Source organism: Lampetra planeri, chromosome 4 (genome assembly GCF_965212315.1).
Source record: "Lampetra planeri chromosome 4, kcLamPlan1.2.h2, whole genome shotgun sequence".
Taxonomy (NCBI): domain Eukaryota; kingdom Metazoa; phylum Chordata; class Hyperoartia; order Petromyzontiformes; family Petromyzontidae; genus Lampetra; species Lampetra planeri.
The window spans coordinates 23,763,561-23,775,840 of record NC_136110.1 but is presented as its reverse complement, the minus strand read 5'-3'; the positions used below and the strand labels follow the sequence as shown (position 1 = coordinate 23,775,840).

General features: G+C 37.2%; 1 protein-coding gene across 1 annotated transcript in view; it reads right to left on the bottom strand.

The window, feature by feature from the left end:
- Window positions 1-12,280, bottom strand: part of LOC144717850 (CUB and sushi domain-containing protein 3-like) — a 449,456-nt gene that overhangs the window by 165,202 nt on the left and 271,974 nt on the right. The window contains exons 11-12 of the mRNA XM_078593564.1: window positions 11,345-11,466; window positions 1,639-1,742 (exon numbers count right to left, since the gene is read on the bottom strand). Of these exons, the coding sequence (XP_078449690.1) occupies window positions 1,639-1,742; window positions 11,345-11,466 (226 nt within the window). The remainder of the gene's footprint in view (window positions 1-1,638; window positions 1,743-11,344; window positions 11,467-12,280) is intronic.

Sequence of the window (12,280 nt, the reverse complement as noted above, 5' to 3'; positions counted from 1 at the left end):
CAGACAAGCAGCAAGTGAGGCAGGCGGTGAGCAATCACCAACAATTGTTAAAGCTCTGTGGTCCTCTATATATTACAATCTTTTCAGCCAATTAATTAGTGTTAATACGTGTGGGAGGAAACTGAAACACCCAAAGAAAAGCTGTGCATGCGAGGAGGCAACACTCTATCCCATACAGAAGGGACAGATGGAGATTAATTCACACTTTGGTGTACCACCTTTTCCTGGAAGGCCATGGTGTGGCACCTCGCAGAGGGGTGTCTTTTCGCAACATTTATGCGAAACACCAACCCTCGTCTCTACGGTGATGGATTACAGGCGTGCACCAATACCGCCTGACCCTATTCCGTGTATTCCTCATTCCGCCTCTCAGTGTCATTCCAAGCATGCACATCGCCATTGCCTTGTGTATGTTTTTCACGTGTTATTCCATTTCCTTAGTCAATTTTGGTATTTTTCTGTTCGTTATTAAGCTCATTTGTCCACAAGCACTCAAACCTGCTCCACATCACCTCTTTATTTGATCATTTTGTTCCCAGTCAGCCTTCAACAAACGGCCGAGGCATACACACTCTGATGTATTTTCCAGTGGTATCCCTCCGAACTTATTATAGAGCGTGGTTGTTTTTTTCTCAAAATAACAACTTTTCTGTTATCTTATGTTCTTCTTTCATTTACTTCTGGTAGTTAGTTCCCATTGGCTGCTATAATGACTGTAACACTGACAAATATGTTTATTTTGTTATTCATATTTACGTCTTTACATCTCCAAATTAACTTTCCCCCAAAAAATATTTGAATGTTGCCATGAAAAACCTTAGATAAAATATCTCTCCTTCTCTGAAACCCCATTGGACTATTTGATTGTTGTTACTTTTTTTATGGAATTTTAGTGTAGCCGTTTGAGCTTTGAAAAACCGTTCTTTATTCATAAATATTCGTGTGTTTTATTAGCACTTGGTTCGTGACAGTTTTAATGACTGCACCCATTACCACCAAGACTTATTCATTTTCATCATCTATAACAGATAGGCATAATAGTATTTGATATCTCCTTGTTGTTTACATAATATTATTGATAGTAGGCATGTGAGCCATGGTAGAAAACCATTTCCTAAACCTGGCTAGTGCAATCCAATGATATTTGTCAAGAGTTTCCACCTGTTTTCCAATGAAGAAAAAGTGTTCCAGATGTCACACTTTTAGAAGAAAAACTCTGCCCCATCACAGCAAACAAACAGTGGAAAGGTCCAGGACCAGATTGCAAAGCTATGGACATCATATAAAAAGCAAGATCAATTGTTGAAACAAAATTAGTTGACCTGCATACTAAACATTTACACGGGAAAAAAATCCTAAAGCATAGATAATGCCTTGATCATCATTCTATGCAAAATAAGGATAAAACTGACTTGAGCAATTACATATATATTAGCCTCTCATTGCATATACCATTACATTACACATATCTACAAACTAACCAATACATATATTTATACAGTATATCCATAAAACTCTAACCAAGAAAACAGAAAACGCATGTGTAGATATGTGCATGAATGTGTGTATGTGTGTGTTGGTGTGCTTTCAGCTCCACTGATAGGACTTTCCGTAAGGAATATGTAATCCAATACTTACACGTGCAGCACCATTCTGGGATCACCTACTTCAGCACCATCGCCGACCGTCAGTGTGTCAAATCCCCTTTCCAGATCGAATTCTTCAAAATTAATCTCTATGACCTGCAGCAATGAGATAAGATGATTATTTATAGCACTGAAAAGGCATGGCCATACATCTCAAGAGGTACACGCACCAGGAATAATGATTGTATTGATGTGAATTTCAAGATTTTTTTAGTATAAATAAATAAATGATGTTAACCATTAAAACATTTCATGTAAACATAACGATGATGGCCGAGGTGTTTTTATTCACGTGAGTAAACATTATATTTAAACATGATCCTATTGTTATGAGAACAATTAGTTTAACTAAACACTAACGCTTCACTTATGCCCTTATTTCAATCCACTGTAAGCTGAAAGCCTCCGCACTTCAGGTTGGTTGAGAGGGTTGTTTGGCCATACTTCACCACCCTGGTCAGTGCAAACGGTTGAAGGAGGGCCCCCCCATGACTGGTTCAGATATAACTTGGCACTTATGTGAGCCGTGGCTAGGAATTGAAGTTAGGCTGTTGGCTTCATTGCAGAGTACGTTCATAACAACACCGTCCCTCTACTATTCTAATACCACGTGTATTTATTAACTGATAATTAAGCATGTATTTTTAAACCACTATATAGCAAAATAAATATAAACTATTGTAATTGCATTTGATTCATCACATGTACATATTCCTATACGTTATAACATTTAAATGCCATCTCTTCATAATCCTCACCATTGGTGTGCTGGCAAATTTGCATTTCCGCAATAAGCAAAAACAGAAAACGTAATTCCTGTGGATTTCTTTGATACATTTGCACAATCTGCAATGTAAATGTTTTATTTATCCAATGTTTAATTTAAATATTACAATACATCATGAATACGCTCAACTCAATGCCCTACAATTTGTTTACGTTTTTTTCCCATATGAAACAAACCATGACAAAACGAACGTGTCTTAGCAATAACCCAAGGCCACACGTTTATTTTTCTGCATTACATGGCCGTGGTTCAGCATCTATGGATGCAAGCCTGTGTTCCTCATTTGTGCACACTGTATGTGTTCTTCATTTCCAAACCCCTGCTAAGGTGCGTTTTGTTATTCGTGTTTCATTGTACTATCAGCCATGTCTGCATGCATATTGCCATATACATTTATTAAGAAATAATCACATTTTTAGGAATTCTGTAAACCTGTAATTTCCATATGTATAATAATGAATAATTTGCGAATGTATTTGCTTTGATTAGCACCTACATCCATGTTAAAGATTACAAACAACAGTAGCAACTAGTATTGTTACGGCATTATAGTTTATATTTTGCAAATAAATTGTCAAAAAATTCAGTCAAAATGCATGAATTTCCTATTTCATCACAATATGACACCTATTACAATTATTGTATGGAATTGAACTATATATTTCATTTGCACATGTCATTTTCAAGTTCTCTAGAGACATATTGTCCCCAAAAAGGTTTTTAATGTTGTATGCATTCAGTAAATTCCCACGTGCGTTTATACATGTATATAACATATATAATTAGAAAGTCTTTCCTTGTAATGTGTGTATTATCATCTACTCATTATAGCTCTTACATCAATGTAAAGGGCAGTGAGTAATCAACCCTTTCTCTGTCTGTACTCAAGATGTCTAAAGTCGTTCGACCAATCTTGACAAAATGGTAACGGGTGGTACAAGACCACTATATCTTGTCTCGTATTGATTTTCAGGCCAAAAGGTCATAGGTCATAACTTAACAGCCAACTCACCGTTGGCCATTACATTTATGATATGTGGGATAAGATATATCTCTAATTTTCGTGGTGGTAAAGCTAGGTGTTACACTGGCAACATCCTATCCGTCGTTGGTGATAATCCTTAGCAGATAAGAAACGAAATTTACACCACATTTATTCAATGGAATGCATTATGCAGAGGCCTGTTACATATATTGCCTAACAATATTGCTGATTTTTAGATATGTCAAGCAATTATTACAAATGCCTTTGAATTTATAAATGGAATAAATTAACAAAAAGTTTATATTTTTGTGATCGCCATAAACATATTCCATTATCCCTGTACAGCCATTATCATCATGGCATAGGTGAACGGTAGGTTTCTAATCATGGCATCAATTGAAACACAATTAATGGGAAGAATGATTGAAAAATGAAAAGAAAACATGTTTATGTTCATTTGGTAGACATTTATAAGTGGCTTTTAAATAAACAAACCCCCTTCGAAGAAATAAACCACAGCTGGCCTCCGAATATATTGATCACACTGAACTCATCTCTCAGCTTTGGCCATTTACACTCCAGCATGTGTGCACATGTCTACTCGTTTATCTGAAATGCTTGGATGATTGAATTGATCAAAATATTCAAAATAACCCAGAAAACCGAATGTGTATATTGTAAATGTATGACAAATGAAGTATACAAAGTCATAGAAGACAGAAATCTATCATATTGCATTTTTAGGCTGTTGGGGCAAGTGTTCTGTTAGCAAGCATCTACATGCAGGCCAGCATGGTGCACGAGGGGGTGGTGTAGCTGGCACCCGCCATGTACCTTTGTCTCTCCTATGATGATATTTATATACCACACGAGGTACCCATTTGAGGCTGAATCAACCTAGGGGAAGCCCAGGTGTCCGGGTTCGTGAACCAATGTGTGACCATTCCACTCAATGCGAGAAATACATACGGAGACAAATATCTGCCATGTAGCATACACAGGCCGCAGGGGTAAGTGCTGTCAGCGAGTACCCACAAATTCACGTAAACAACGAAGCCTATAAACTCAAAAATGTCTTCACTCTGTACTTATGGAAGAGATGCATTCCCCTGCTGATCTTGGGAATACCAATGTCAGATTTCTTCTGATAAAAACTGTCACATTCACAATGTAAAGTGACCACATAGTATATATCATATTTATGGAACATTTTAAAACTATACAGAGCATGTTCCTGGTTCCATCATTTTTTATGATCAGTTACACATAGACCGAAGTTGCAAAGACAACATATGTGTTGTATGAATGATATGTACAGTATATAATAGAAAAATATTAACAACATCAACATACAGTACTTTCCAATCCTACGATTTGTGGGAGACTGCGAATTTTTAAAGACTATTACTGGATAAAATGTGTTTCTAAAGTGGTATGACTAGCTTTAAAGAATCACTACGTAGAAAGGCGGTTTAAGAATCAGCAGCCTACAGCTTAAACTGACAGGGTTGTCAAGTATGCATCAATGTAATTTGGTCAATAACAGCATTTTCATTGGAGTTTTCTTTTCATAAAATCAATTAATTATCACACCCAAATGATGACTAAAGTATTTTTGCACGTAGTCAATTATATTTAAACCACAATACATTTTCAAATACTACAAGAAGTATTTCTTAAAACTATTAAAGCAGCTATTTGACATCAAACACTGCAGATATTGAAGACATAGTCGGAGGTATATCATAAGACAATTTACACATTCAGCAAGGGAATGCAGCTCCTCCAGAAGTTTGCAGAGTATTATAAAACATCGTAATTAACTTGTGATTGTAAATTAAGTTTCTAGTTTCATGGGGAAGGCAAAAGTCAATGGAAAATGGCAAAAAAAGTCTGGGACTCAGCTCTAATACATTTTAATGATCGTTTTAAAATGCATTCTATGGCTTCCAGATTATCTTAATCTACGTGGCCTTAATAATAAAGAACATATGTACGCAGAACTGTGATTAGATCCAACATACATGTGAACTCCCATGGACATAGTGTTTTACCCATAATGGATTACCTCTTATACTGGTTGTCATAATTTATTTTATGCTATTCTTTGGGTCTTTCGGTAAAGTCACGTAGATAGATTCAAAAAAAATAACAAAAAATAACAAAAAACTACGACGTTTCGATCGCAACACAAGCGGTCATCATCAGGACCGCTTGTCGTCATCAGGACCGCGTGTGTTGCGATCAAAACGTCGTAGTTTTTTGTTATTTTGGGTTATTTGCTTTGAACCTATCTACGTGACTTTACCGAAAAACCCAAATAATATGAATTCCTGCAGTCACGAAAGCTTTAAGTCAAGATTTATATTATGCTTTTATGCTTTTAATTATCAAACTGGTAAAAATGATAAGCAAACAATTCCAATGCATTTGTAGATGTATAGAACATGTCTGTCAGTTTTTTTATGACAATGTTTAAGTACACATTAGGGCCATTTTCAGTTCTGCATTTGCTTTCAACTTCGTGCAGGGATTTACTTGGAGGCTCGATCGGCTCTCACACCGACAGCGGGCTTCATGGCCCCGCCTTGGGATAGCCAGCAGGTTGCAAGAGCCTAGGTTTCCTTTGCCAAGAATGCCGGTCAAAATTATACAAGTTTAACTAGCAATTTGATGATATAGTGGTCAAATCCCACGAAAAAAGGTGTTTATTCCAGATGAGGCACGGTGATGTGCAATATAATTCCTCTTCTCCGTGACCCTATTACCTATGGCTCCTGTAGGGTCTATAATTATAATTTCCCTCTATTGTTTCTATTATCCGCAGATAAATGGAGTAAATTTGCAGATCCTTCTTCTTTGTATGGCTGAGGAAGCAGCGATAATCTGATGCCGCAGTTAGTGATCCATTCAACGACTATAGGTGAGGCATGCCACCGGGAATTCATCTCTCAGGGCAGGAGTTCAGTACGTTGGGTGACCGTCTGACTTGGGTGGCCACGGTCACAGTTTAGGCTGCTCCTTGCATTCCACTAGTGGAGAAAGTGGCTACATCTTCCCTGTCCTCAAGCAGTTGAGGTTTTTCAAATTTTTCCGTGGAAGGATGAAGTCTGGAACGTCACTGCTCGGGTCAGTTAACAGGTTGCAAATGGTGATGTTTTTTTGCAGTGAACAAAATACCATTGTGGATAATAGGATCGTTGATGTTTGTCCCCCACATCACTGGAGATAGCGCAAGTTCAACCGCAGTTGAAATGTGGATGCCTGATGTTGACATTCCCTGTGTTACATGGGTCTAAAACATACATGCCATGGATCCAAATATGTATAGGTTTTGTAAGGCACTGGCAGAAAAATAGGTCTGAGAGACTTAACATACATTGGCTTACATCACTTTCTAAAACATTCAATGTAGTTTATACATACAGTGTTAAACCTCAGTGTGACAACAGTGTTACTGGTGACAAAAGTTAAATGTGCACTGCATTGCATACTTTTTAGCTTACATATACCTATGGTAAACACGACACTGCACAGAATGTTGTACTTTACCATTATACAGTATTTGCCAATTTATATATATATATATACTTTTAGAAATGAATAAGCAGAGTGTATGAAATGGTTTTCAAAGACAATTCACATATCCTGCTGCCATATCTAAAAAATGCTGTGATTGCTAAAGGAATTGGATATGTAATGGACATACACTGCACAGCAATTCTGTGTCCACTTCGACGACAAAAACAGAATGCAATTTCCTTCCATTTCTGTGCCTTTTCCATCTTATTACTATGGCAGGTTGCACACATCCTGTCACTCACCTTCACTTAAAGAATCCCAAAATAGCTGTCAAATAAACAGATAGAAAGGGATATTGCTTGACTTCATAACCTAAATTATCATAGGCTGATCTACTATGCAAAGGACAAAATAAATCAAAAAGGCTTGGTAGTAAATAAAATGTACTATTTGTTTTTTTTATAGAATGGCGTTATTAAATCTTATATAAGGACTGTTTGTGTGTTTACAATTATTATGACAGTTTCCAACAGTGTTTCGGTTGGAAGCACACTTGATTGCTGTGTGACACTAATATACATTTATAAAACTGTAGCCACTTCTACGGACACGAACGCAATTGACAAATTATGCACACCCTTCGATTAACGAAATCTAATTTCCACGTGAATGAAATTTCCCACGGCACCCAACATGAGATCGTCAAACAAGAGGCACCCAGGAGGCGGCGTTATCCATCAGTGACAGCGGCACGGTGTCCCTGCAGTGCAACAGCAACGCCTCCACATCGCCTTACCACTCAATCTGTGTTGGTTAGTTTCTTGAAAAGGTGAAGTTTTTTTGTATTAAATTAATTACGATTCGACCGTTTTAATATTGATGTTCTTTATTATGTTTTAGAATTGTGAAAAGTGATACAAGTATTCTTTGGGTCTTTCGGTAAAGTCACGTAGATAGGTTCAAAGAAAATGACAAAAAATAACGGAAAAAGTAGTAACAAAAAGTTTGTTTGTTTGTTATTTTTTGTTATTTTCTTTGAACATATCTATGTGACTTTACCGAAAGACCCAAAGAATATGAATTCCTACAGTCACGAAAGCTTTCAGTCAAGATTTAGTGATATAGGTCTATAATTTTCTAGGCTAGGAGTAGATTTGGAATGGCTGTCTGAAACATATCCCCACCTCTCATATGCACTCTTCTGCCATAGTAGATGCTGTCTTGGTGTAGTAGTTTGGACACTTGCAATCCTGATAATACCACTTCAATCTCCCATTGCAGCATTTGAAAACAAACACGCTTTTTTTTTAAAGAGCACATCCCTTTGGTAAATATACTATGAAAATATACTATGAATAGTTTTGGACACGTGTTATATTGTATAGGGGAATCAGAGATGTGCTTCAGTATTCAGAAGCCAAGGGAATACACGTTATGCAAACATTATAGTTGAAAGTTTACTGTTTACATTCCAAAAAAAATCCGCAAAAGAGTAAAATTACCTCATTACACAAACTGTTCTTTCTACTTATCAACCACAATAAATTCATATACCTTTATCTCATGAATGCAAAGGTCAGTGGATCTTTAACATATTGGCTTTAAATCCAATCCAATCAAATTCATGTTATGCAGAACCTAAATCCGCATTGATTTAGAGTGTATCCACTTGGAATTAAAATTTTAATCCAAATGCATCTTCAAACATATCGATGAAAATACAGTCATAATACCATCATAAACCTGTTTACAAATGCATTTAAATATCAAAAGGCACATTTTCCGGTGATTTTTCTGGAGATGTATTTTTTATTACACATGCAATCGCATGTAATTTGCATTTATTAAGGGGAAAATACATAAATAACGATTAGCCCACTGAACTTGCAACCCAGAGGTTCTTAAACCCCCACCTTGTCTCTGTCGACTCAGCCAGTATAAATAGATTTACCACAGTGTGGTGGGTGATCTCTGTCCTAGCAGAGATCATTCTGCCAGCAGTGGCATGAAGAAGTAATTACAGGGTTGCACCTTTGCCTTTAACATTTAAACCGTTTCTTCAAATAAAAAATTATAGCTTTGTGAATGACATTTTTTCATTGCAGTTCACTTTGCTTTGTACTTTTGTCATGATGTGAGTTTTTTTTTTTAAGTGTGGTAACGTTGAGTCGGTTTTTAAATTCCAAAACTATTCCAGACAGCAATGCACCCATGAATGTCAATTCCTATTTTGACGAATTGTATTTCCATTAGACAAAGCCTATTCAACGCATGAGTGAGCCAGTCAGCTTTCAGATTTAGAGATTGAGTTGTGGGACTTCAATAGGAACACACTGACTGACTTGGAACAATTTGGATACATTTTGTTCATGTACAAGATGTATCAACTAGATCCACGTTCAATGGATGTTTCTGCTGTTTTGCAAATTTTTAGGAGTCAAATTTGTGGGGAAGGGCACTGGAAGCAAATCACACATGATCTATTATCGATAGTCTGCCTACTGCATATGTATTTTCTCCTGATATGGCTTTTAGACAAGTAGGGATTCATTTATCACGAGAGGAAAACTTTTCAGGATGACGTTTTCCCCTTGACGTTGTACGAATGTCTCTTGATTACCAACGCACTCAAAAACATACGTCTCTTTGGCAATCAGCTAATCCCCACAGCCATGATTGAGCCGAGTGGGAATAAACAAAATGTTAAAACCACTGCGCTTAACTGAGAGCATATTTTCTATAAGTTCTGCTTCAAGTGCCCAATTACAGGTGATATACCAAAGGAATTGAGAATTTTAGCTTATAATTGCCGTGTGCTATATAGCTCTGCGATATAATATTGGGTTTTGCCTGATATCTGACGTTTTGATTTATGTGCTGAAAAAGCGTGGACATAAACATCACACATTTAGCCAAACAACATGCGATACAGGCCGAAAACATATTTGAGAGCAGCATTAACGAATATCCATTATTTATTGAATTCATGCATGAATCATTGACATAAAAAAATGCAGAAACGCCATATTGTATGTTTCTGGAACTTTTAAAGGCTGTGACCATCAGAAAATTGCAATGTGGGCTCATTTTGGTTTTATTTTAATGATGGGCATTAAGGATTGGATTCATTTGGTAAGCGTGTATGATAATTGTTAACAGTAATTTTTATGAATTAGTTGGTAGAATGGTAATTATCAAATCGAAGAATAATAGTTTTAAGGACATTTTCGGAAATTAGAAAAAAAAATGAGACATCAAGCTTACACAACAGGAATGGAGAGCATATTTATTTTAATTGCCTTAATTTTATTTGTAATAGCAACTTGCTTTTGCAAATATAAAATAAAATACATATACAATGTAATGTTTTTATAGGAATGAAACAAAAATCACGAATCTTGCCTAATTAATAGCTTTAAAATTAGAAACATTATTACTCAGTGTGTTATTTGGATGGTTGATTCCATTAAAGTAATTTCATCAGGATAATTACGTAGTCAGACTATACTTATATACAATATGAGTACAGTACATATTTTACAAACATAATTTATGGAACTGCCGTTAGTTACATTATATTTAAATGCCTCTAATCTGCACTCTGCTGCCATGGTAGATGCTGCTCGGGTGTAATAGTTGGGATGCTTGCAATCCAGATGTTACCAGTTCAATTTCCGTTGCAGAACTAGAAGCAATTGTACACGTTTCTTGAATACCCCAACCTCTGTCCACCCAGCAGTATAAATGTGTGCACCACAGTTGGTCGATCGGCAGGTCACGTGTGGTGGAATAAAGTGCGTGGCTAATTCCACCTCTATGAGACATCTCCTTTACCAGTGGCAAAATATAGTAGTAGGTTTTTACCCTTTCAACTGGTACAAAAACTGACACCTTTATATAAGGGATCATGTTTGCAATAACCACAACACAAGCAGTCAAAATGCAAACAAAAATAAACAACTCTGATGCATATCATTATCATTATCAGAGTTGTTTATTTTTGTTTGCATTTTGACTGCTTGTGTTGTGGTTATTGCAAACATGATCCCTTGTATAAAGGTGTCAGTTTTTGTACCAGTTGAAAGGGTAAAAACCTACTACTATAATTCCACCTCTTTCAAGATGTCAGGCTAGCTTAGAACATGAGGTCAACTACCCTCTAGAGGGGTTATCTAGAGCTCCTCTCTGGTGGAAGAACTTCTGCCAGCAGTGGTGTCAGAAAAAAAATCCTTTACCTACACTTGAGAGCAGTTTGATCAAAACGCGTAAAAAATACATACTGCTGATGAAACACAACACTGGCTAATACATGCAATCATAGTGTTTGTTGCAGGAGCATCACAGCGGTTAATTAGCTTGTAGAGTATTGAAATGTGCACGTAGAAGATTTATAACGTGGCAAACCTTGCTAGGGCGCGATGCTGTGATGGTCCACACGCACTGGGCGTTGTTGTCGTATTGCACCGGGAAGTTAGGAGAGGTGATTGTCCCACTGGGTCCAGTTAATGCGGCGCCGCATGTAATACCTGTGGAGAGTATAACACGTACAATTCAAGCATGGTGAAAGACGTAACAGTTAATGGGTCAATTCGATCTCATTATTACCCCCCTCTGGTCTTCGCACCTGATTGGCTCACACGTGACGACATCACATTTGCCCCCTCTGTTTAAGACCAAAGCAAGAGATGTATTTACAATTCTGCCTGCCGCCTGATGAGGCTGGTAGTAATTACCTGGCGAAACGTTGTACTCACATTGTAAATGTTGTGGGTTTACTCTCCAACACACAGGTGTGCTGAATTCGTGACTAATTAGCATGTTTTGTTTACTTGACAAACCTTACTATTTGGCTGTGTCAGGTGGTGGCAGGTTTAATGACAAGTGTATATTTACACAATCTAACCCAAACACCTCTATTATGGAGAATTATTATATGTGTGCTACATATACCACACTACACATATGTGGGTTTACGCGTGTACATTGTGCAGACTATGAGGTTGAATGGAGATTTTTTTTTTCCACTACATGCTAAATTGAGGTTACGGGAGAAGTAGATGGTGATCCATATGAAGACGGTCACGAACAAGACAACTTGATTTCCTGTTCAGATGAGCATCAGGGTAGTTCACACCTCCCGTTTACAGCCGTGAGCCAGTGATGGAATTTCCCCATTCGTACTGTGGGGCGAGTCTCTCTTTAGGCCACCCACTGTTGACTTCCGCCACAAAGGATTCCAATTTTATCAGCCCTGAAGGGGATGATGGGCTGAGTCAACCACCAACTAGAATTTGAACTTAAATTATTCCGACTGTAAACCGCTTGCTCTTCCACTTAGCC